The sequence below is a fragment of the Lepus europaeus genome, chromosome 4 (genome assembly GCF_033115175.1).
Source record: "Lepus europaeus isolate LE1 chromosome 4, mLepTim1.pri, whole genome shotgun sequence".
NCBI lineage: Eukaryota > Metazoa > Chordata > Mammalia > Lagomorpha > Leporidae > Lepus > Lepus europaeus.
The window spans coordinates 165,088,710-165,113,675 of NC_084830.1; the positions used below are offsets into that span (position 1 = coordinate 165,088,710).

At 57.8% G+C, this 24,966-nt stretch overlaps 2 protein-coding genes across 4 annotated transcripts; one reads left to right on the forward strand and one right to left on the reverse strand.

The window, feature by feature from the left end:
- The first annotated feature begins 1,734 nt into the window (after positions 1 to 1,734).
- Positions 1,735 to 8,556, forward strand: ZNF692 (zinc finger protein 692). The gene is made up of 12 exons (XM_062189336.1): positions 1,735 to 1,750; positions 2,093 to 2,386; positions 2,500 to 2,531; positions 2,770 to 3,033; positions 3,363 to 3,411; positions 3,495 to 3,590; positions 3,823 to 4,041; positions 4,129 to 4,206; positions 4,292 to 4,370; positions 5,427 to 5,541; positions 6,883 to 6,982; positions 7,105 to 8,556. Exons 2-12 carry the CDS (start codon positions 2,208 to 2,210, stop codon positions 7,397 to 7,399), a joined length of 1,506 nt encoding a protein of 501 aa, XP_062045320.1. The 5' UTR covers positions 1,735 to 1,750; positions 2,093 to 2,207; the 3' UTR covers positions 7,400 to 8,556.
- Positions 8,500 to 24,956, reverse strand: ZNF672 (zinc finger protein 672). Of its 3 annotated transcripts, XM_062189340.1 has the most exons (4): positions 24,660 to 24,891; positions 11,198 to 11,303; positions 10,875 to 10,919; positions 8,500 to 10,171 (listed from the first exon to the last, which is right to left on the reverse strand). In XM_062189340.1, exon 4 carries the CDS (start codon positions 9,886 to 9,888, stop codon positions 8,500 to 8,502), a length of 1,389 nt encoding a protein of 462 aa, XP_062045324.1. In that variant the 5' UTR covers positions 9,889 to 10,171; positions 10,875 to 10,919; positions 11,198 to 11,303; positions 24,660 to 24,891. The 3 variants fall into 3 exon arrangements, with proteins under 3 accessions (XP_062045324.1, XP_062045322.1, XP_062045321.1); XM_062189338.1 differs by lacking the exon at positions 24,660 to 24,891 and adding an exon at positions 24,905 to 24,956 and having other exon boundaries at positions 8,500 to 10,919; XM_062189337.1 differs by lacking the exon at positions 24,660 to 24,891 and adding an exon at positions 15,925 to 16,239 and having other exon boundaries at positions 8,500 to 10,919.
- Positions 24,957 to 24,966: the final 10 nt, after the last annotated feature.

A 24,966-nucleotide genomic window follows, 5' to 3' on the forward strand; every position in this document is an offset into this window, starting at 1 on the left:
ATTTCAATGTACACGTTTTCCATTTTCTTGGTTAAATTTATGCCTACGTATTTTTCATTGGGGTGCTATTGCAAATGAAATTCTTTATTCTTCTTGTTCATTGCTGCCATATAGAAACATGATTTAATGTTGTGTATTCTGCATTTTTGTTTAATTTATTAGCTCTTGTAGGGTTGGTGTATGTATGTGTTCTTTGGCATTTAAAAAATATGTAGGATCATGTCATCTACGAATAGTTTACCTGTTCAATTACTTCTTTTTTTCTTACCAATCTAATTTAGCTAGAATTTCTCATAGAATGTTGCATAGAATTTGTGAAAGTAGGCATTCTTGTTCCTGATATTACTTGGAAAATGTTCAGTTTTCTCTATGAAATGTGGTGTTAGCTCTGGGCTTTTCATATATGCCTTTTATCATGCTGAGGAAAGTGCCATTGTAACGTTCTGAAATGTGTGAGACAAAATATACAGGATTACAAAGGGAGCTAATTATATCGAAATTCTTCCATAAAATATTAAAAATACTAAATTTGTAACATAGTAATGTGTACTGTCTTTAAAGTCACTGTATAACAAAGTACAGTAGCAGGGCTAATTTCATCCTGAATTAGGGATGAGTTTAAATGACATTGGGAAATATCTACAACCACTGTCACGTGTGGGGCTGGAGTTGTGGCACAGCGCTTAATGCTACCACGTGGCACGCCGGCATCCCACAATGGAGTGCTGGTCTGAGTCCCATCTACTCTGCTTCTGACCCAACTCCCTGCTAATGCACCTGGAAAAGCAGTGGAGGATGACCCAAGTGCTCGGGCCCCTGCCACCCGCGTGGGAGACCAGGATGGAGTTCCAGGCTTCTGGCTTCAGTCCTGGCCAGTGTGGCCATCTGGGGAGTGAACCAATAGATGGAAGATATCCCTCTCTGTTACTCTTCCAAATAAATATTTTAAAAAGTTGTAGTGTGGTATAAAAACATCTGTGGTTTTTATTCATCACATTAAGTCCTGCTACGACTGAGGTGTGTTGCCTTAATAGAAGGAAATGCTCAATTGCAGCCAGAAGTTAGTGAAGAAAAAGACAAATTAGTTCCCGTCCACATTCATGGGCCCCTGGCCTCCACGGAATCCTGGCTAAGAACCCCAGAACTCAAGAGACAACCGATGGGACACGTGGGTGCCCAGGAGCGGCTGCCCCTGGGCGGGAGGCCGCGGCAGCAGCATCCTCAGGCCGCGGCAGCGGCAGGCGCCCTGGGGCGCGGGGCCGGGGGCGACGTGCGGGAGCACCGCCTGCGGGGGCCGCGCTGGGCGGCCTCGTCGGGCTGTCCGTTCCCTCAGCCGCGCCACGCGGGCACAGGAGGCGCACACGGCGGCAGCGAGGCCTCGCGGCCCAGAGTGGCGGCGGCCGACGGCGCGGGGCGCGCTCCGTGCCGGTGGCAACCGCGGGGGACCCCACGCAAGGCACGGGCCGTGGGCGGCGGGGCTGGGTCCGCACACGGCGGGAGGCCTCGACCCCAGCGCGCAGCCCGCTCTCCCACGCCTCTGGTCGCCGGCGTTCGCCACGGAAAGCGCCCGCCGCGAGCGCGACCCACGCGCGCGCACCGCTCTCCCGGCAGGCGCTGCGCGGGCTGGCCGCGCGCAGGCGCACGCGCGGCCCCGTCCGGCCCGCCCCGCTCGGGGACGCGGTTCCGCTGGAGCCGCCTGTGCTGAGGGGACCGTTTCCTCTTAAAGGAGAAACGGCGCCGCGCGCGCGAGGTGGGCCCCGGCGCTCCGCGGCTCTCCGGGCCTGCGCGCGAGGCCGCGGGGCGCAGGCGCAGTGGGGAGAGGGAGGGTGGGGCGCGCAGGTAAGGCCCTGGCGGGGTGGGGTCTGCGGGGCCGGAGCCTCACGGGGCGGCCCGGGGTGGCCTCCGCTCAGGCCCACGCCCCCGGCCCTGACCGGGAAGAGCACCCCCAGGTGCAAACCAGGCCACGACCACTGCGCCCCCACAACCAGTGAAGGCCCCGTGCCTCTCCAGGGCGCAGCGTCTGTGTCCCCCCCACCCCCCGCAGCTGGCGCTCCCCGTGAGAGCGTCACGCTCTGGTGCGTGACTCCTGTAGGGTCCGCGGGTCGGTGTCCTGACCGTGATCTCGCGCCCGGCTCGCCGTCCCCCGGCGTCAGGACAACTGGTGGCCTCCCAGGGGCCGGGCCCCCGCCCCGCAGGTCCCGGCGCCCATGGCGTCTCCCTCGGGGGCGGACGCCAGCCGCAGGCGGCGGGAGCAGCGGCGGCAGCTGGACGCGCGCCGCAGCAAGTGCCGCATCCGGCTGGGCGGCCACATGGAGCGGTGGTGCCTGCTCAAGGAGCGGCTGGGCTTCGCGCTGCATTCGCAGCTCGCCAAGTTCCTGCTGGACCGGTGAGGATGCCCTCCTCCCTGCCCAGGGCCCAGTGGCTCTCCTGCTCCCTGCGCGGTCCGCGGGCTGGGGGCGGGCACGCGGGCCTGACCCGCCCGCCCCCTCTCTCTGGCAGGTACACCTCCTCAGGCTGCATCCTCTGTGCAGGTAGGGGACGGGAGAAGGGGCAGCAGGGGCAGCGTTGGGTCAGGGGCGCCTCTGTGGGTTTGGGAAGCGGGCACGATGGTCCAATGGGGGCAGCCCGGACAGGGGCCTGCTGGGTGCACAGGAGCAGCACCAGGCGGCCCAGGAGTTTGCTGCCCCAAGGTTGTGTGGGTGTGGGATGTGGCCCTCAGGACAAGAGCAGGAGCTCTGGCTGGACTGACGGCTTCCTCCACCCCTCCAGGTCCTGAGCCAGTGCCCCCCAAGGGTCTGCAGTATCTGGTGCTCTTGTCGCACGCCCACAGCCGCGAGTGCAGCTTGGTGCCCGGCCTTCGGGGGCCTGGGGGTGACGACGGGGGGCTTGTGTGGGAGTGCTCAGCAGGCCACACCTTCTCCTGGGGACCCTCTTTGGGCCCTTCACCTCCAGAGGAGCCCAAGCCAGCGCCCCTCGCACGCACTGCCCAGAGCAGCTGGTGTCCTGCGGCCAGGAGCAGGCGGCAGCCTGAAGGTAGGCTGGAACCCTGTGCTGACAAGGGGTCCTCGCCCAGGGAAGCTCGGTGCGAGGGACGTGGTGTGCTCTCAGGCCCTGCCCAGGAGGGTAGGGCCGGCCATGGCAAGCAGCAACAAGGGGGAAAGAGTGCTCGCGCCCCGCTGGCATGTGCTGCGCCTCCGTGGAGGGTGCCGAGGACACCAGGTGGCCTGTGGGGAGACCTCGGTGGCTGGGACCTTCCCGAGAGGTCGGAAGCCCCTCACTCCTTCTCAGGCCCCGCCACCTCGGCCCTTATAACTGCACCGGAACACATGTGCCTTCCCCTCTGACGCTGCCTGTGTCCACAGACTGGGAACCCGAGCATGAAGAGCGGACTCAAGAGGCGGGGCTGCCCAGGTACGGGGAGCCCGGGGCTGGATGAGCCTGCACCCGTCCTGCGGGGGAGCAGGGCCTCAGGCTCGGCGTCTTTGTGCCGGCAGGCAGGGAGAGCAGCAGGGCGAGGAGGAAGAGGACGGCGAGGAGGAAGAGGAGATGCTGAGTGATGCCAGCCCCTGGACCTACAGCTCCACAGATGAGCAAGTTGGGCCGCAGGGGTGCTGAGCAGAGCCGGGAGGGGCCCGCAGTTCAGAGCCCTGCACGCAGAACTGGAGGGTGGGCTCTGAGGGCCAACAGCGGGTGTGGACCGCAGCGTGGTGCTGGTTAGGGTTGTCCCGAGCTGGGGATCTTCAGCTCAGGGGTTAGGGTCGGGCTGGGGCTGGCTGAATGTCCCGACAGCTGATGGCCTCTTCCTCCCTCTTCTCCCTTTAGCAGCGACCCAGATGCCCCCAGACCACGCCCCTCCCCTGCCACCCTCACGCCGGGTGAGGAGGAGGCACCCCCAGCCCCTGCAGCGCCCCCTGCTCCTGCTACGCTCTCTTCACCAGCATCCCCCCTGGGTTCCGGAGCTCCTGTGCCGTCAGAAGTCAGGGTGCAGCTGGAGCATGACGGGGCCCCTCGAGCAGCCCAGCAGAGCGAGCCCCTGGCCAGGTAACCTGATGCTGTGACAGAGGGCAGGGGTATCCATGGGACACAGCCCCCCCTCGAGGCCCTCTGCTCCCTCTTTGCTGCTTGTAGCCCTGGAAGCCAGGCCCCATCTGCTCGGAGCCCAGCCTGGGATGAGGACACTGCACAGATCGGTCCCAAGAGAATCAGGTAGGATGTGGGGAGATGGGACCCAGGGGCCGGGCGGGGACTGGGGACAGCAGGTGGGAGTGCTGCCTTCTGTCTCTGTCCCCAGGAAAGCTGCCAGGAGGGAGCTGATGCCTTGTGACTTCCCTGGCTGTGGAAAGATCTTCTCCAACCGGCAGTATCTGAATGTGAGGGGCGAGGCAGGGCCTGGTGGCCGCAGGGGCTGGGGACGGGCTGCCGGCAAAGCTAAGGACAGCAGTGGGGAAGTGGGGACTTGCAGAGCTCGCCCACGGTTAATAATCCTTAGACTGACGGCTGGTGCCCGAGGCCGCAAAGTCAGCCCCAGGGGCACAGGGCCACCCCAACCACTGCCTGTTTCACAGAGCTCTGGCACAGAGCTGGGCTGCTGGGGGGTTAGGCGGGCGGCGTGTGTAGTTGGGGTCCTCACAGCACCCTTAGGGGACAGGTGCTAACGCTGTTCCCGCCCCCAGTTGTGGCCCTGAGGCTCCCTGGAGGCTGAGGCCTTGCCAAGGCTCCTCAGCCCATGTGGCAGTGTACGCCACTTCCCACTAGGGCAGGAGGCACAGACGGGGCCGGCCAGAGCCCCACAGTGAGCTAGACCCCAGCCGTGCAGGTCGTGGGACAGAGCACGGCCAGAGCAGGAGAGGGAGGAGCCCCTGAGTGACAGTGAAGCTTGGGGCAGGGTGGAGCCTTTGGGGGGGGGCGCATCTCGTGCCTGTCACGGGCGCTGGAGCTCTCCTGCGGGCTGACCGTGGGAGGCGGGGCTGTGCAGTGGGGACAGGTGCAGGCAGGTCAGGTGCACCGGGTCATTAAGGCTGGAGAACCCCTTCCCCCAGAAGTGCTCTAGGCTGCGAGCCTGTGTCTCCAGGACTGACAGCGCAGCTGCGGAGGAAGTCTGGGCACTGTCGTTGCACAGGGCTGCTGCTGTGAGAGACAGCAGCCGCACCCACCTGCCTCGTCCCCTCACACGGGGAGGCCACACTTGGGGCACTGGGAGTGTCCCCGAGCACTGTGGAATGAGCACTGCAAAGCACGCAGGGTGAGGCGGGGGCCAGGCAAGAGCAGAACCGTGTGAGGGTAGGGTGACGGTGGTGGGGGAGGCACGCGGTGCTCTTGGCTCTGTAGGTGCAGCCAGGTAAGACGGGGGGCCGAGGAGCCCGCCTGTGGGGTCAGGCCGTCATTTTGCTCCCCGCTGCCCACCGCCCGCCTCTGCTCTGCCTCAGCACCACAAGAAATACCAGCACATCCAGCAGAAGTCCTTCTCCTGCCCGGAGCCGGCCTGCGGGAAGTCCTTCAACTTCAAGAAGCACCTCAAGGAGCACGTGAAGCTGCACAGCGGTGAGTGCGGGAGTCGCCCTGTTCCCCAGGGCGCCCGGCACCTGCGGCTGAGCCTCGGGGACGCCTGAGGTGGGGAAGGGGGCGCGGAGGACGCTGTGAGCAGAGCCCTAAGTGCAGTGGGCCTGGGGCCTGGGCTCTGTCTGCTGACCCTGAGGTGCCCCCAGCCTGGCCTGTGCAGGATCGGGGGCCTGGGCTCTGCCTGCCGACCCTGAGGTGCCCTCAGCTTGGCCTGTGTAGGATCGGGGAGGCCAGGAGGGTACACAGGAAGAAGGAGGGCACTCTGCCTGGCTCTCACTTCAGGTGAGGAGACACCGTCCCGGGTCTGGAGCTGCACAGGGACAGAGCTGACCCAGAAACACAGAGACCACTGTGGGAGAAGGGGGCTGTAGCGGCCACTGCAGAGGTGGGCTGGGCTGCACTTGCTGGTTGCAGCTGAGCTGGGGATGAATGGCTGCCTGGCGAGGGCAGATGGCCACAGTGGGGGCAGGCAGGGGCAGCTGGTGTCATGGAGGGTTCCAGCCCCAGCAGCCGGGCGGAAGAGGGTGTGGTTTTGTGAGCACCCATGAGCAGCGGGCTAGGGGACGTGCTCATCAGGCATCTCAGGAGACGTGAACCTGGAGTTAGGGGATGTGTGCAGCAGGTACAGAAATGGTGGCATTTGGTGCTGTGGGGCTGCAGCGCCCTGTCCCAGGGAGGGGGGTGAGCGGGTGTAGGGGTAGAGAAGAGGGGTGAGTGTGGCACCCCTGCACTTGGTGTAGGGAGAGATCTGGAATGCAGCACAGGTGACACACCCCAGGTGCCACTGGACTGCTCAGGGAGGACACGTTAAGGAGGGGGTGGGATTGGCTGCCTTCAGACTGCGCAGAGTGGGGCCAACAGCCGGAGCAGGGAGAGGATTCCAGGTGCTGGGCGTGTCTGCAGGGCTCAGCCTTCAATCTGAATTCCCCTCCCTAGCTCCAGGCTTCCGTGTAGCTGCTACCTGTGCCTTCGTCCACACACAAGGACCCAGGTCTCCTTTCCATGCCTCTCCTTTCGCAAAGACCAGCTTAGAGGTCCAGCTGCGAGGCAGGGAGCCTTCCCTGGGAGCTCAGTGGTTCTGGTGGAACTGGGTGACTGTAAGGAAGGCTCTTTGGTGGTGTCACATTTTCTGTGTTCATATCTCACTCGGCTGTTGTGACCCGTCAGGTCAAGGCCCAGACTGGTTCCATGATACGGAACACAAGCAGTGACCACCCAGGCCTCCTGACCCTCAGTCCTGGTACACTTCTGTGGGGGTGAGGTGAGCTGCGGAGGGGCCACGGCCTGGGGCTAGAGCATACCGTTTATCCTCTTCACCCACAGACACCCGGGACTACATCTGTGAGTTCTGTGCCCGGTCTTTCCGAACCAGCAGCAACCTGGTCATCCACAGACGCATCCACACAGGAGAGAAGCCCCTGCAGTGAGTGAGGGCCAGGGCCACGGGCGGGGGCGGGCCTGGCAGCCAGGCACAGGAAGCAGGAAGAGCCCTGGAAGTCCTGACGGGACAAGGCCGCCTCCTTCCCTTCCTGTCCTCGGCTCCAGGTGTGAGATCTGCGGGTTCACCTGCCGCCAAAAGGCCTCCCTCAACTGGCACCGGCGCAAGCATGCGGAGACGGCAGCCGCCTTGCGCTTCCCCTGTGAGTTCTGCGGCAAGCGCTTTGAGAAGCCGGACAGTGTCGCAGCGCACCGCAGCAAAAGTCACCCGGCCCTGCTCCTGGCCCCACCAGAGTCATCTGGGCCCGAGGAACCCTGCCCCAGCCACTCTGCCCCCGAGCCCCTGGGTGCCACCAGAGGGCCCAGGCCCCCTCAGGCTCCAACCCTGCTCCCCCAGCAATGAGCTGTCCCCTCAACTGGGGAGCCAGACCCCCAGGTTGGAAAAGGATCCAGGAGGAGAGGGGCCAGAAGAGAATGCCAGGTGCCTGGGCCCTGGGACCACAGTGGCCGGGAACCCAGGGCAGCTTGGTCTTGGACAAGGACAGAATAAACCGCGTTGTTCCTGGGCACGTGTGGCCAACCGGGTTGTTTTGGCACCTGAGGTGCAGGCCCTTTTCCACGCTTGCCCTGCCCCAAGGGCCAGGTTTCCGACGCACGCTGGCACTTTCCAGTGCGACCGTGAGGAGGGTGCTGGTTGCCCAGGGGGACGCCGAGCAGGAGGAGGCATGCAATCTGGGGCTGCATTGTACTGGCCATCAGCTTCTCACGGCACGGAAGCAAGGAGTCCTGCGTGCAAGAGGCTGTGCTGCCGTGGGAAGGGACAAGACCTTTAACTGCCAGAGAACCTGGCGTCTGTGGAGACGGCTGCCTGAAGGTTCAGAGGGGCTCTCGGAATCTCAAACCCAAACAAGTCTTTATTTCACCAGCCGTATGCCAACGGTCACTGGACACCTGCAGGCCTCTTCCCTCCCGCCCCTCCCCTCTGGCTTGGAAACCTCTGGCACTCATTGACAGCGGCCCACACGGTCTGGCCGGGGTCATGGAGCAGATAGCTCTCTGCTGACTGCAGGAGGCTGACCCCAGAGCCCCTGGGTCTGCCGGCTGCTTCCCAGATGCTGGGGAGGAAGCAGGATGACCAGGTGAGATCAAGAGGCTGGTGAGACGGACTGCGGCACATCTGCTGGACACCTGAGGAGGTGGGCACAGCACAGGCACGGGAAAGGGGAGGTGGAGACAGGCTGAAATTAGGAAAGGCCCGGGGAGATAGAGAGGGCAGGCAGGAAAGCCGGAAGCAAACAGTGCAGGGTGGCAGCAGGGGATGCACTCGGACCCTGACTCCCTGCACCCACACCCCCTTGAGAGAAGCCAAGAACGTAAGGACCGGGTGGGCGCAGAACTGCCGGGGAGGGAGGTGCAGAGGCAGGAGAGCCCAGGGAAGGGCCACCTGTGGAGTCCCTTCCCAAGCCTGCAGCTGCCTGCAGTTGTCCTGGCCTCCCTGTGGCCTCAGCAAGTCCCCCTCCATGGGGACGCAAAGAGCCCTGGCTTTTCCTGTAGGGCTGGCCCCGCAAAGGCGAGGGCAGTGCCAACTGCAGCCTGGGTGGCGGTGGCAGCGGTGCGGGCACGCGTGTGGGCCCGTAGGTGCTGCGACAGCGACCTGCTGTGGCTGAAGCATTTGCCACATTGGGCGCACTCTGCCGGCCGCTCGCCCAGGTGGGTCTTGCGGTGCAACGCCAGCTTGGAGGCCACGCTGAAGGCTTTGCCGCACTCGGGGCACTTGTGTGGCTTGTGGCCGGCGTGGTTGCGCAGGTGCACATTGAGGTTGGACACGCAGGTGAATCGCTTGCCGCACAGCTCGCAGCCGTAGGGCTTCTCCCCCGTGTGCGTACGCCGATGCTTGGTGAGGTCCGAGCGGTCGCTGAAGCCTCGGCCGCACTCGGGGCACGAGAAGGGCTTCTCGCCCGTGTGGATGCGCTGGTGCACCACCAGGTCGTACCGCTGCCCAAAGCCTTTGCCGCAGGTGGCGCACGAGTGCGGCCGCTCACCTCGGTGGCTGCGCCGGTGACGCAGCAGCGTGGAGCTCTCGCTGAAGCAGCGCCCACAGTCGCCGCACGCGTACGGCTTCTCGCCCGTGTGCGTGCGCCAGTGACGCACCAGCGTGGCGTTCTCCAAGAAGCGCTTGCCGCACTCGGGGCAGGTGAAGGGCTTTTCGCCCGAGTGCGTGTGCAGGTGTCGCGCGAGCGTGGCGCCCTTGCCGAAGCTCTTGCCGCACACGCCGCATTGGTGCGCCTCCGCGGGGCGCGGCGACGCGGGTGCACTGTCTTGGGCTCCCCGGGCCGCCGGGATGCGCGCTCGCCGCTGTAGCTGCGCACTGTCCTGGACGGCCCGCGGCAGTAGCACCTCGTGGGGGCGGAGCGCGCTGGTGGCGGGGAAAACGGTGGGTCCTGCGGGGTGCGCCCGAGCCTGATGGAAACGCAGTGCGCTGTCGCGGAAGGCGCGGGTGCACTGCGGGCAGCGGCGCGGCCGCTCGGGGGGGTGGTGGCGACGCCGGTGTAGAAGCATCGCTGGCAGGTGGGGGAAGCGGCGGCCGCAGAGGCGGCAGGGGCAGACGCGGCCGCGCCGCCGGTGCGCGCTCCGGTGCAGGTCGAGGTGGCCGCTGTGACGGAAGCTCTGGCCGCACTCACTGCAGATGTACAGGGTCTGGCCGGCGTGCGTGCGCCTGTGGGTGCGGAGGTCAGCGGCCCGCGCGCAGCGCTCGCCGCATTCCAGGCAGCGGAAGCGGCGCTCGCCGCCGTGGGCGCGCTCGTGCCGCAGCAGCACAGAGCTGTAGCCGAAGCTCTTGCCGCACTCGCTGCAAGCGTAGGGCCTCGCCGCCACCCCTGCCGCCGGGAACATGGCGAGCCCGGCCTGCGGGGACGTTTGGTGTCCCTAAGGCCTGGGCAGGGGGCGCTGCGGCGGGGAGGGGTGGTTGCAGGCAGGGGTTGCAACGGGTCCGGAAGCGGCTGCGGCCAGGCTCACCCCGCACCTGGAGCCCTGTGGGGAGGTCACAGTGAACCCCAGCAGCCCCGCCAAGGGAAACGCTGGCTCCGTGTTCCCCTAACTTCCTCGCGTGGTCCGTCTCCGAGAGGATGCAAAGCCGCCGAGTTCCACCTGTATGAAGGGGGTGTCCACGTGGCACCTGTGAGGGCGGGAGGCACACCAGCAGGAAACATGTGGAGCGGAGCTTGCGCTCTGCACGGGAGCCGGGAGGCCTGGACGCTGGGACAGAGTGGGGACGAGTGCCCGGCCTGTTCTCTGGCCACAGACTGGGGGTGTCCGGCCTGCTCACTGGCCACAGACTGGGGGGTCCCCATCCGGAGATGCGCTAGTAGAGCACAGGCAATGGAGAATCCCGGGGCTTAGCTCCCCCCATGCCGTCCTGTGCTGGGGGAGCTCAGCTAGGTAGGCCTGCGCAGGACAAAGCGGCACTCCGAGGACGCGCATGGGTGGGGGTCCGGCAGCAGCCTGGGCAGAAGCCGCAAACCTGGTGCGCAGGGAGCTGAGGCCTGCGCCAGGCAAGTCTTTGAGGAACCCTAAAACATTGTTCCTTGGCTTTGCAAGGAAGTACCCAGCCCCAGGTAGGAGAGGGCAGCTCAGGACCCAGGAGGTGGGGAAAAGGAGCGTGCACAGATCAGTTCACAGCAAACGCGGTCACAAGCTGCTGGCAGCGTCCAAGAAGCATGTCCCCATCGTCAGGAAGGGCTGGGAAGGGAAGGGGCAGACTCCAGAAGCCTCTGGGAGTCCGAGTCGTTGGCAGTCATTCTGCCCAGGTCCGGGGATCGGAGAACCAGGAGTAGCAGACGAACCCCTTTGTGGAGAGCAAATCTCTGCACTCTGCTTACCTCCGGTGGAACCCCCAGATCCGACAGGGTGCTCCTGGCAGCTGTCTGGGAGAAGGGCAGCTTGTCAGCCGGGAAGGGACACTGGCACGCCCTCCCCACCTGGCCCACCTCCCCACTGACTGCTTCCTGTAAGGCCAGACTGTGTCCCCACTCAGTTCGGTGAGCACCGGAGTTCAGAAAAAGTGCCTGGTTCAGCCACCTATTCCCCAGTCATTTCCTTATTAGTAGATAGAAATCCATACAAATACTACCCACAAAGATGGGATACCCATTGTTGGGATATAATTGGGATCAAATGAAAAAAAGCTTTGAAAGCAGCAAACCTGCAGAGGTGAGCTCTGGGGCTGTCACTCCCCTCGGTGCAGGGCAGGAGCAGCCAGCGTGGGAAGTCCTCCTCTGGTGCCTCTGGAGGGGCAGGGGTGCTCTGCCCTGCAGGGGTGAAGGAAGAGGGGGAATGCAGATTTAATCTGAGCAGGAGACAAGCAGGGGAGAGAGGTGAAGGGAGTATTCCCTGGAGGAGGGTTTTTATTCTCACTGTGAGAAAGGAAGGTACTTTTTAATGGACATTTTGAAAAATAAAGTTTAGGAAGGGAGTGGACATTCGGCCTAGCAGTTAAGACACTGGTTAACATGCTGTGCCCACATCAGAGTCTGATGCTTGGGTGCTGACTCCAGCTTCCTGCTTATGCAGACCTGGGGAGGCAGCAGGCCTCAGATAACTGGGTTTATGCCACCCATGTGGTAGACCGTGTTGAGCTGGCTCCCAGCTCCTGCTTCTCAGCTGTTCCAGGCATTTCGGGAGAGAATGAGCAGATGGGAGTTCTCTATCCCTCTCTCTTCAATAAATAAAGTAAAACTTAAGGGGAAAAAACTAGGAAGAACAGTATCACAACTCACTGATGATGTTACCATTCTTGTTTCATTGATGACAGCACTCTATTTGGGGGGGAGGGGTGCAGTATATTGAATTCCAGACATTTTATTCAAAGAGAATGATTTTTTTAAAAAGAGATTTTATTATTTATTTGACAGGTAGAGTTACAGACAGTGAGAGGGAGAGACAGAGAGAAAGGTCTTCCTTCTGTTGGTTCACTTCCCAGATGGCTGCAACAGCCAGAGCTGTGCTGATCTGAAGCCAGGAGCCAGGAGCTTCTTCCGGGCCTCCCATGTGGGTGCAGGGGCCCAAGGACTTGGGCCATCCTGTACTGCTTTCCCAGGCCATAGCAGAGAGCTGGATTGGAAGAGGAGCAGCCGGGACTAGAATTGGCGCCCATATCGGATGCTGGCACTGCAGGCGGAGGATTAACCTAGTGCACCATGGAGCTGGCCCCTCAAAGAGAATGATTTTAAAAATGTATTGGCAAGCAGAGGCAGGAACCTCTTGGTTACTCCAGAAGGAATGTGCAACCCAGACACTCCAGCTGCCATAGTTGGTCTCCAGGTCAATGGCATGTTTACCCTCTTGAGTGGCTGCTCCCAAATGCTCCAGAGAGCAACGCTCTGGCAGGGGTTTCTGGGGATCACAGCACCTCACAGGCCTTTATTTCAGAAGCCACCTTCTCCCAGGGCACATACCAAAAGAAATAAAAACACAATTAGGCACACATAAATTTCATAAAAATAAAGATAGCATTTCCTTCCATTGTGGACAAGGAATAAGAGACTTTGGTCTGGGATGCAGGTTAGGTGCCTGAGTGCCATGGCAGGCTCTTCAAGTCTCTTCTGAACCTCACCCCACATGGGAGTTTGCCCCAGAAGCAAAGGGGTCTGTCCCTGATGTGAGCCTGAAAGAAAATATTAACTGTGTTAAAAGAGAATGCTTTCTGGACTATCACAACCACCTCTCTCTTGGCTGTGAGCTTTGAAGTAATCTGCCAAATTTCCAGTACTTTGGGAAAAACATACAGGAAGGCTTGGAAAAGGGGAAGTGAAAAGTCCTAATTGTTGAATCCTTGAAAGTACTTTGCAGGGGTGGGGTGGGGTGGGCATTTGGTTGGTGCCATCGGTAAGACCCTGCTTGGGATGTCCACATCCCATATCACAGTGCTTGCGCTTGAGTTCTGGCTCCACCTCGTGTTCCAGCTTCCTGCTAATGTGCACCTGGGAGGCAGCTGTGGTGCTTCAAGTGGTTGGGTCCCTGCCACCCACATGGGAGACCAGATTGAGTTCTGCACTCCTAGCTTTGGTCTGGCTCAGTCCTACTTGTTGTGGCATTTGGGAAGTAAACCAGTGGATAGAAGATCATATCGTTCTGTCTCTGTCTCTCTACCTTCCAAATAAAAATAAAGTACCTTATTATCTTCCTAGCATTTAATACTTTACATATAACTAATAAAAACAGGTACTAAGTAAGATAAACTAGTGGAAAAATTAACATTCACAAGAGATTCAAGATAAACTGAGTTTCACATATTGCTTTATTTTTTTTCTTCATAGATAATGTAGGCATTTCAAATCATACCCAATTGGTCACAAATTACAAACCAGGGCTAGAAGTGGTCATGATGGAGAACAGTTACTGACAATGTACTGTGAGAGACTTTTCTTCTGCGGTGAGTCCTTCAGGCAGAATGGGGTTTTCCTCTGCAGCTGTCCTGCCATGCCCGCATCCTGAGGTGCGATGAGGCTCCAGAAAGGCATGACTTGCTAGAGGCAAGCGACCACCTTATGATCTCTCCATCTTGAAGCGGAGTTAGGTAGGACTGGTGTGAGCTGCAGGGAGGGGCTGAGGGGACTGTTCAGAGCTGCACTGACCACTACAGTGGCAGAGAGAAACAGGAGGTGACTGAGCACTCGCAGTGTGGCTCCTCCAGATTGAGATGTTGCTGTAAGGGCCAAACGCACTCCTCATTTCAGACTTAATATGGAAAAATGAAGCAACATATCTCGTTAGTAATGCTTAATGTGGATATATTTAGGATTTATTTGGTTAAATAAAACAGTACAACAATTAATTTCACCCATGTTAAAGATAATTTAAGATGACAAATTGGCTCATATTTTATTTGTATTGGACACAGACTGCCTTTCCAAGCCCTGGAACAACTCACAGAGGGTGAACATCCCATGCCGGAGCACCTAGAGAGCTCTGTGGGAGAGGACTATGAACCTGCCCAATTCTCAGGGCCCCTGGGCCCTGCAGGAGGGGCGTTGCTCTCACTTCCCACGCTCTGGCCTCTGATCAGCCCCTCCTGAGGAGTCCACCTCTCTTCTGGAAAGAAGAGGAGACCTGGCTGGGACTTGGGTCATCACCTATGCCACTTTCTCTCACTGCTACTCAGAAGGTGAAACCGTCCCAGGCGTTAGTGCTGTCAACATGTTTGCATATGTGTCCCCTTCTTGTATGGGAAGTGGGCGTTACTCGTTATCCCTTATGATCTGTGGTTCCTGTGCAGGCTTGTCCAGAATCATCCAACACAGGTACACAGTGGGGTGCAGGGACAGGACAGCAGGCCAAGTGGTCTACCTCTCCCTTTCCCCTGGCACCAGACTTTCTGAGGCCTGGCCAGTGCATAGAAGCTCACTTAGCAGTGACAACAGGCCTGACTGTGCAGCTCATTACGAAGCACCAAGCAGCCAGAGGCTGAGGAGGTGAGATGCTGCTCAAACACCCAGGGTGTATTCTGTGGGTATTGAATTAATTTCAGGGCCCTGGGCCAGGAAATAGAATGACTCCCATTAGGAGAGGGAGCAGGAGGGGGTGGTGGGAGCTGCAGCTACATCCAGGAGAGGTGAGTCTCTGGTTTCTTCCAGGGAGCTGAGAGACACTGTCTCCAGGATTCTGTGACACTGAGACTCCCTGACATCCAGACCAGATCGACACTGTGTACGCACTCCTCACTCTGGAGGTGGGGGGGCGGTGTAGAGGGCAGAGGAAGGTGTACATGGCCTGCTTTGCTCCCTTTCCCCCTTCGTGAGAGCCCCTTCTCACCCCTTTTCTGGGAGAGGTACCCATGCTGCTCTCCTGCCCTTACTTGGCTTTATTCTGAATTAATCAGTGAACGGGGCCCACCCACTATGGGAAATCTTAACCGTGTTCCAGCAGGCAAAGGTGGGGGATGGAATTCGGAACAGGAGCGGCCACCCCTGCCTCTTTCTCCCCGTAACAGAAACAAGGTCCAGTTCTTCAAAACAGTTGCTCCCTTCAGCTTCAGGTCCACTCTGAGAGGGCGGGTGATCCGAACGTTCTTGTGTAAGTTTGGGTTTCACAAACGTTGTCCTTTGAAGTCTGAGAGGTGTGAAGGTATGGGTGAGCACGCAGGCAGGGAGAAACCCACAGAGCAGGAATCCATCCTCCGTCCGTGGCAAGGGCAAAACTGAGGCCCGCCGTGGAGAAAGCATCCCGGAACCGGGATGGGGGAAGGAACGCTGGGGTCTTTTGCCTCGTCTGGGCGGTCCTGGAGGAAGGGCCCCGTTCACGGCACTCCCTGCAAGTACTGCTGGGGCTGCCACCTGCTCAGAAGCAGAGGCGAGCGGCCACGCTGCCGTGTGACCTTGGACCGGCACTTGGAGTGTCCGTCCGCTCTCTCGACACGGAAGCGGCCCGGAGTCCAGAACGTTGCTCAGGGCCGTGCCTCCCCGAAGGGTCCCGCACAGTGGGCCAGGCCGCTGTCAGCCCTCACGCGGGGGAGAGGGGCTCGGGGAAGGCTTGGCCTCGGACGCAGCCCTGCGGTCTCCGCGCGGCCAGTCCCCGGGCGCGGGGTCAGCTGCCGTCCCTCGCTGAGGAGGCTCTGCCCGGCGAGCCCCTTCCCACCCGGGCGCGGGTCTTTGACGCCCTCGGAGTCTAGTGGCGTCAGTGCCCCGTGGGCTCGCCGGCCCTGAAGGTCACCCGGAAGGACCGCGAGGACGCGCGGGCCCGGGAGAAGCGGCCGCGCGTGGCCCACGCACGCCTCGGGCCAATCGCCCGGCCTCCGCCCCGCCGCGTCACTCGTGGCCGGGAGGCTGTCTCGACGCGGTGGACGCGAGTCTCCGGAGCGGAAGGGGAAGGCGGCCGACGGCTGGGCCGCTGCCCCGCGCCACCCTCGCCCGCCCGGTCCCTCGGGCCCCTCACCGGTCGCCGAATGGCTCCTGTGACGGCGCGCAGCTCCAGCTGGGCGGGCCCGCCGACCCCGCGTCGTGGACCGAGGAAGTGGCTGAGGAGCGCGCGGCCACCAAGCGGAGCGGCGTCCGGCGCTGGGATGGGGTCACGGTCTCTCCCCGCTGGCCAGTGGCCGGCCCCTCGCGGCCCTGTCACCGGTTGCCGGGAAGACCCGGACGCGCGCCCCCTGCTGACCGCACAGCCCCTGCGGCCGGAGCTGGAATTCCGGAGGGCCCCGCCCTCTTTCCACGACCAACCAATCATTTCGAGGGTTTTTGGTGTTCCCGCCCATTCGGCCTCATACCGCCCAATCAGAGGGAAGGGCGCCGAGCCGGGCTCCCGCCGCCGGGGTGCAGGAGCGGGGTGCGCGCGCGCCCGCCGGGTCCGCGGCAGTGTTCCCGCGCCTCCTGCGTGTCCGCCGTCATGCAGACCGCAGCGTGGTAGAGGGCGGGTCTGCGGGCACCAGGGTCTGAGCGAGGAGGGGGCAGAAGCGGCAAGTACGGAAAACGCGTCTGAAGTGGAATTTGAGGACGCCTTCCAAGCCAGAATGCGAACATTTCTGGACGCTTGCTCAGTATTGAGGTCATGCTTTTTGGGACACCGGTAAACAAACACGGCTAATTCCCAGTGGCCAGGGCGGTGACACACAGGTCACGTAACTGAAGGGGCTGGGCTCATTTAACCCGGAAGAGAAGCCTTTGTGTACACAGTGGCTGCACGCACATTCTAACCAGCTGCCCCGTGGAGTGCCGGAGTAGCCAATGCAGGAAGGTGGATTTTCTTCTGCGAGTCATCAGCGGCGGGCGATAATCGGAACAGGAATATTGAGCGCAGTGGGAAGTCAAGGGTGAAGTTTTGTGCATATTCAACCACAGACCTGCACCTGTGAGTGACCACTCCCAATGTGGTTCTGCAGGTATTGAGGGTATCCACAGAGGGTCAGCTCTAGGTCAGGTGCGGCTCCCTCAAGTAAAGCGCCGTCATGGTCCCGATCAAGCGGGCAGACGCGGGTGTTAACCACCAAAGTTCTAGTTCCCGGGGTGACATTCTACCTGGTCCACGCTGCTTACCCAGCCCGTTCGCACCACCACCTGCATTCCTCTGTGTGGCACACGCCAGCATCCTCCTCGTCGGCCCTCATCCTGGTCCTCCTGCAGGGCTGTCCCAGTGCCAGCCCAGTCACCACAAAGGGGCAGTCATGTCTCCTTTCTGAAAACCATCAGAATTGTTCAAGCCATTCTGCATTTATTGAAAATTTACCTTTGCAGAACACAACGTGCTCACGACACTGTCTCTATCATCCTTTGCCATGCACTCCGGATAATGTGCGTATTGTCTTCTCCAGTAAATTGTGTAGCGCGTGTCTGAGAACATGTGTGAGTGCCTACTTCTGAACACTTGCCGTGTGCAAGGAGGCGAGCTAGTGCTGGAGACCAGCTGGAGAGTGAGTCCTTGAAGACGTGCGGAACGAGGGCAGACTCCCAGACCTTGCCGCCATGTGAAGAATCGAGTGGTATAAAGGCAGACAGGAAGAAGTGACCAGCAAACTTCACTGGCCCACAGGTGGCCAGGAGTGTGTATTATGCTCTGTGACGAAGGCAGCCATGATTCATCCCCTTGGAGCTTTCTGCCAACACAGGTGGCGGGACTGGTGTGGGCTAAACAGGAAGGCACACGCTCCCAATCCAGAGTGAGGAGAGGGAGAACAGGCTGAGAGGAAACTCGAAGTTTCGGCGTGAAGAATCCCTCCTCCCACAAGTTTCTGAGGTCCACGGAGCCAGCCCCTGGCTGGGAACTCAGAGGTGCATACAACCTCCTGGGCCCAGCGCACGCCCTGCCTGACAGAGGGATCCCTGCCACAATGAGGCGGGTGGGCTTCCCTCAGTGGGCAGGGCCAGAGTCAAGGTGTCTCAGGGTTTGTAGACTAGGAAGTTAGAGCTAAGTGGGGCTCTGGGAGTTGATGGCAGAACCCTAAGCTCCAGTCTCCCGAAGGGGGCACCTTGTGAAGGCTTCAGGGAGGAGGTGAGTCAGGGACAGGGTCCTGCCTTGGATCTCATTTGAGAAGTGGTGGACCTTGTCCAACGCCAGAGTCAGCATCGAGGCCACTGTCAGTGGTTTAAGAGAGATTTCTGGAAAGGAAGCAGCTGTGGGCAGGCAGGGCAACCACACTGCACAGGCTTTGCACTGTACTGAGGGGCAACGGGAGGGCAAGTGAGCAGAGCGCAGGCGACAGGACACAGGACACCACTTCAAAATCCCTTGAGAAGTGAGCCCAACAGATGCTCAAAATGTCTAATGTCAGAGGTGGAAGGCTTACTGCCTGCCTTGCTCTGAGGATCTTGGTCTATAGCACTAAATACAAGTTTCCCATTCTTCAGGACCCCAGCTTTAGTTCCATGTACAATAAAAATGTTGGCCTCTAGAGCATGGTCACTTCCCATGCTTCCACAAATGATTCTACGGGTGTCCGCTGACATGGTTTTCCAATAGTAGAAAGAACCAGCAACAGAGATGTGAAATCTAATAATTTGGAATAATCAGAACAGGAAAGATTGGGTTAACCAAATATGATTTGCAGATTTTATTAAGGATCAAATTGTGAACATATTATAAAGTGAGATCAAGCCAGCTCCGCGGCTCACTAGGCTAATCCTCGGCCTTGCGGCGCCGGCACACCGGGTTCTAGTCCCGGTCGGGGCGCCGGATTCTGTGCCGGTTGCCCCTCTTCCAGGTCAGCTCTCTGCTGCGGCCCAGGAGTGCAGTGGAGGATGGCCCAAGTGCTTGGGCCCTGCACCCACATGGGAGACCAGGAGAAGCACCTGGCTCCCGCCTTCGGATCAGCGCAGTGCGCCGGCTGCTGAGGCCATTGGAGGGTGAACCAACGGCAAAGGAAGATCTTTCTCTCTGTCTCTCTCTCTCACTGTCCACTCTGCCTGTATTAAAAAATAAATAAATAAATAAAAAATTAAAAAAAATAAAGTGAGATCAAAATGGATTTCAGAAAATGAAAGAGGAAAACATGTTGAAGTTTACAAACTGCAAAAACACACATTTTAATTTAAATAGCCTGGCACAGATTATGTCTTTTTTTTTTAAGATTTATTAATTTATTTGAAAGTCAGAGTTACACAGAGAGAAGGAGAGGGAGAGAGAGAGAAGACTTCTATCTGCTGGTTCACTCTCCATCTGGCCACAACAGCCGGAGCAACGGCTGGAGCTGCGCTGATCCGAAGCCAGGAACCAAGAGCTTCTTCCCGGTCTCCCAGGCAGGAGCCCAAGGACTTGGGCCATCCTCCACTGCTTTCCCAAGCCATAGCAGAGAGCTGGATTGGAAGTGGAGCAGCCAGGTCTCGAACCGGCGCCCGCCCATGTGGGATGCTGGCACTGCAGGCTTTATCCACTACTTTGTCCACTGAGCCACAGCGCCGGCCCCCAGATTATGACTTTTAAATTAAACCACAATCTAAACAGAATACAACTGGAGTTGTGCTTCCAGTCCAGGGTTAACGTCAAGGTCTCGGGCACTGGTTTCTTGGGACACTGCTCTGTTTTTACATTTATGCAGGTAAGTGAAGAGCAAATAAGATACAGGTAAGAAAAGACATGCTTGCTATGGCACAAAAAGCTTATTAAGAGGGAAAAGATCAACTTACTTTAAAATACAAACTTTTTCAGGGCCAGTGCTGTGGTGTGGCCACCTTCAGTGCCAGCATCCCATGGGGTGCTGTTTTGAGCCCTGACTGCTCCATTTCCGATCCAGCTCTCTGCTATGGCCTGGAAAGCAGTGGAAGATGGCCCAAGTCTTTGGGTCTCTGCACCCGCGTCGGAGACCTGGGAGAAACTCCTGGCTCCTGATTGGTGCAGTTCCAGCCATTGTGGCCAACTGAAGATTCTCTCTCTCTCTCTCTCTGCCTCTCCTTTTCTCTGTGTGTAACCCTGAATTTCAAATAAATAAATAAACCTTTAAAAGAAACTTTTTCCTAGTCCTTAATGATGAAACATAAAAAAGATATAAAAAGTTATGTCAAAATAAAATAACGTTCAATATCCATATCTAGGTTCAGTGGCTCATAAAGATAATGAATTTAAAATTATGTAAAACTTGCAGGGGAAAATCTATTTCAAAATACAAAGTAGGACAAAATGAAACCATTTTAAGTGCAGTACTATAAATATTAATGGTATCTCATGCAACCTATAACATCTTTTAAAAAAATTTTATTTATTCAAAAGGCAGAGTTGCAGAGAGAGAGGGACACGGATCTTCCATCCACTGGTTCATTCCCCATATGTTTGCAATGGCTGGGATTGGACCAGGCTAAAGCCAGGAGCCCTGAACTCCATCCTGGTTTCCCACAAGGGTGGCATGGATCCAAGTTCTTGGACCATCTTCTGCTGACTGCCCAGGCGCATTAGCAGGGAGCTGGGCTGGACGTGGAGCAGCTGGGACTCAAACCCGTACTCATATAGGATGTTGACATCACAGGCAGTGGCTTAACCAGCTAAGCCACAAAAGCAGCTACATAAACCTATAGCATCTTCAGAAAGGATTTTGATTTTGGTTATTTTCACAAATTGAGACATTTAGAATTTAAGTAGATTTAAACTTAACATGATACACCATTAAAAAGATTTTAAGATTTTAGTACTTTTGTTTTTAAGGCTTAATTGAGGCAGTGTAGTTTATGCCAATGGATTGCCCGAGTTCAGGGACTGGTGTGCTTCAGCTGTACCTTGGTTGAGAGGATCAGATGAATGACCATACTAACTACTCAGAACACTGGTGGGCACAAGGCAGACAGGGCATACATATTTACTGTTTTTATTTTTATTTTTTGACAGGCAGAGTGGATAGTGAGAGAGAGAGACAGAGAGAAAGGTCTTCCTTTTTGCCGTTGGTTCACCCTCCAATGGCCGCTGCGGCCGATGCATCTCGCTGATCCGAAGCCAGGAACCAGGTGCTTCTTCTGGTCTCCCATGTGGGTGCAGGGCCCAAGGACTTGGGCCATTCTCCACTGCCTTCCCGGACCATAGCAGAGAGCTGGCCTGGAAGAGGGGCAACTGGGATAGAATCCGGCGCCCCAACCGGGACTAGAACCCAATGTGCCGGCGCCGCAAGGCGGAGGATTAGCCTGTTAAGCCCCACAGCACTGGCCCCTGTTTTTATTTTTAAATGTGATGGGAACTCGGGGAAAAATAACTCACTTCTGGAAATCAGCAGACTTAACAAGGCTAGAAATAACTCAACATTTTAAAATAATATAGACTGTCCTTTTTATTGACATATATTAGATTTTACATTACATCTTTTTGGGAGCAAGTTTCAACCTGATTTACAAAGTTTATGGAGGGGGCTGGCACTGTGGCATAGCAGGTAATGCCGCTGCCTGCAGTGCCGGCATTCCATCTGGATGCCAGTTCGAGTCCCAGCTGCTCCTTTTCTGATCCAGCTCTCTGCTATGGCCTAGGAAAGCAGTAGAAGATGGCCCAAGTCCTTGAGCCCCTGCGCCCACATGGGAGACCTGGAAGAAGCTCCCGGCTCCTGACTGGCACAGCTCTGGCCATTGCAGCCCACTGGAGAATGAACCACGAATGGAAGATCTCTCTCTCTCTTTGCCTCTCCTCTGTGTAACCCTTTCAAAGTAAATAAATATTTAAAAAAAAATTGTATGGAGTAAAATGTACAACCCTGGAAATCCTTGTAAAAATCAGGCCCGAGAACACAGCCACAACCCACAGCTTCTTTATGCCACCCTCCCCCCACCAATCCAGGGCAGACATGGATCTGCTGTCACCACACATTAGTCAAATAATGTTTAAAGCAATTGAAGGTGGCATTTATTAAATACTTGAGTGATAGTAGGAAAAACATTAATGAATATAAAAGGGTACTTTCTGTTGTTAGAAAAAAAGTTTCCAGGGCTGGCACTGTGGCGTAGCAGGTAGAATCGCAGCCTGTAGTGCCGGCTTCCCATATCGGTGCTGGTTCGAGTCTTGGCTGCTCCACTTCTGATCTAGCTCTCTGCTATGGCCTGGGAAAGCAGGAGAAGATGGCCCAAGTCCTTGGGCCCCTATACCTGCGTGGGAGACCTGGAGGAAGCTCCTGGCTCCTGGCTTTGGATCGGTGCAGCTCCAGCCATTGCTGCCAATTGGGGAGTGAACCAGCAGATGGAAGACCTCTCTCTCTGCCTCTCCTTCTTTCTCTGCATTGGCAAGGCAAATGACATTTCCGTCACTGCAGGAAATGCTATTGAGCGGAGTTGGTTTCCAAGACTGGGCTATGTGACCTACATCGGAAGTGAGGGTCTCAGCAGCAACAATGCCAATGGGAAGAAGAGGCGGCGCTCTGAGACACTTCAGACGTGAAGTGGTACAGGGCATGCATATACCAGGGTCTCCAGGTACCCATCTAGGGTAGGTAGGCGGATTGTGGAACGATTCATCAGCACAGCGAAAGGGGAAATGGGATGAAATTAGATTTGGGCCTGGTGTGCAGGAGGCAGCCCTGGCACAGGCCAGTGATGTCTGGGAGGCTGCTGGGTCTCAGAATATGCTTCATGTGGAGACAGTGCTCCAAGGAGGGGACAGGAGCTGTGGCAAGGGCTGCAGCCACACATCTGGGAGAGGACACACAGGAGAAGTAGGCGGTGTCTGGGCCAGGGAACACTGGTATTTAGGGCAGGGTTTTCAACATAGGTCTCCACCAGCATTTAAACCTGTTTATATGGGTGTCGTGGGATGTCATGCTAAATCACCACCTCCAATACTAGCATCCTACATGAGCAATGGTTCCAGTCCTGGCTGCTCTACTTCTGATCCAGCTCCCTGCTAATGCATCTGGGGAAGCAATGGAAGATGGCTTGGGTTCCTGTCTCCAATATGAGAGATGGAGGTGGGGTTCCAGATTCCTGGCTAATGCCTGGCCAAGCCCTGGCCATTGTGGTCATTTAGGAAGTGAACCAGAGAATGGAAGATACCTCTCTCCCCTGATCTTTTTTTTTTTTTTTTTTTTAAAGAAATGTTTTCCTTCTGTTGGTTCACCCCCCAAATGGCTGCTACGGCCGGCACGCTGCGCCGATCTGAAGCCAGGAGCCAGGTGCTTCCTCCTGGTCTCCCATGCAGGTGCAGGGCCCAAGCACTTGGGCCATCCTCCACTGCCCTCCCGGGCCACAGCAGAGAGCTGGACTGGAAGAACAGCAACTAGGACAGAATCCAGTGCCCCAACCAGGACTAGAACCTGGGCTGCTGGTGCCGCAGGCAGAAGATTAGCCTAGTGAGCAGCAGCACTGGCCTCCCCTGCTCTCTTTGAAACTTTCAAACAAGTAAAATGAATCTTGGGGCCAGTGCTGTGGCTCAGCAGGTTAACGCCCTGGCCTGAAGTGCCAGCATCGCATATGGGCACCAGTTCTAGTCCTGTCTGCTCCTCTTCCAATCCAGCTCTCTGCTATGGCCTGGGAAAGCAGAAGAAGATGGCCCAAGTCCTTGGGCCCCTGCAACCTACGTGGGAGACCTGGAAGCTCCTGGCTCCTGGCTTTGGATCGGCGCAGCTCCAGTCGTTGCAGCCATCTGGGAGTGAACCAGCAGATGAAGACCTCTCTGTCTGTACCTCTCTCTGTAACTCTATCAAATAAATAAAATAAATCTTAAAAAAAAAAAAAAAGAAGTAAAATAAATCCTAAAAAAAATGTTGGTGGGCTGATGCTGTGGTGTAGCAGGTAAAACCGCTGCCTGCAGTACCAGCATCCTATATGGGCGCCGGTTCAAGTCCTGCCTGCTCAACTTCCGATCCAGCTCTCTGCTATGGCCTGGGGGAGCAGAGGAAGATGGCCCAAGTGCTTGGGCCCCTGCACCAGTGTGTGAGACGTGGAAGAAGCTCCTGGCTCCAGATGGGCCCAGCTCTGGCTGTTGCAGCCATCTGGGGAGTGAACCAGAGGATAGAAAACCTCTCTCTCTCTGCCTCTGCCTCTCTGTAACTCTGCCTTTCAAATAAATAATTACTTTTTAAAAGGGGGGAAAAAAGAAAATGTTGGGGCTGGCATTGTGACATAACTGTTAAAGCCTCCACCTGCAATGCTGGCAACGCATATGGGTGTCAGTTCAGTCCTGGATGCTCCATTTCTGATCTTGCTCCCTGAAAATGGCCTGGGAAAAGCAGTGCAAGTGTTTGGGCCCCTGCCACCCTCCTGGGAGGCCCCAGTGAAGCTCCTGGTTTCAGCCTGTCCCAGCAGTGGGCACTGTGGCCATGCAGATGGAAAACCTCTCTGTAATTTCTCCCTCTCTCTGTAACTTTCAAAGTGAATAAATCTTTAAAAAAAAAAAAAACCGTTAATGTGCCTTCCATATAGTTTGGGTAAAGATCTTTTTCTGAAACTTTTTACAATATTTACCACATATATGTAATTTCCAGGTTGTGTCCCAATTAGTGCCGGTGGATCGGTTTATAAAACGAGCACCGTAAAACCGAGACAGCATCGTTTTTGTCATCGCTGTCCAAAACCGCGGCACCTTTTGAAACGCAATAGAGACCGCAGGACTCGACCAGCCCCCGGGAGGTGAAGGAAACGCAGGCCAAGGCCGGACGCCGGGACTTCGCGGGTCAGAACGGACGGCCTCAGCCCAGACCACCTGAGGGCTGGCAGCGGCGGGAGCCAGACGGCAGAGGCGCACGAGGGTCGTGGGCTGGGGAACCCGGGGAGTCCGATACGCACCAGAGGCTGCACAGGAAGGCGGCTGCAGAGCTGCTGTCCAGGACGGAACCAGGGAAACGCAAACGCGTGTGGCGCCCGCGCCGCCGGCCGAAACATCACCCGCACCCGCGGAGGAGCAGGTGGGATCAGGCCGCGCCACACGTTCGCCCCGGGGGCTAGGGAGAGAGCGAGGGGCCGCAGGCCCTCCGGACCGCACGTGTGGGAGCGGGGCGGCGCCGGGCACAGCCGCAAGGAGCGCGCCTTACCCCACGGGACGGGAAGCCGCTCCGGAAACCCACTCGGCGGCTCAGCACTCAGCCCCTCGCCT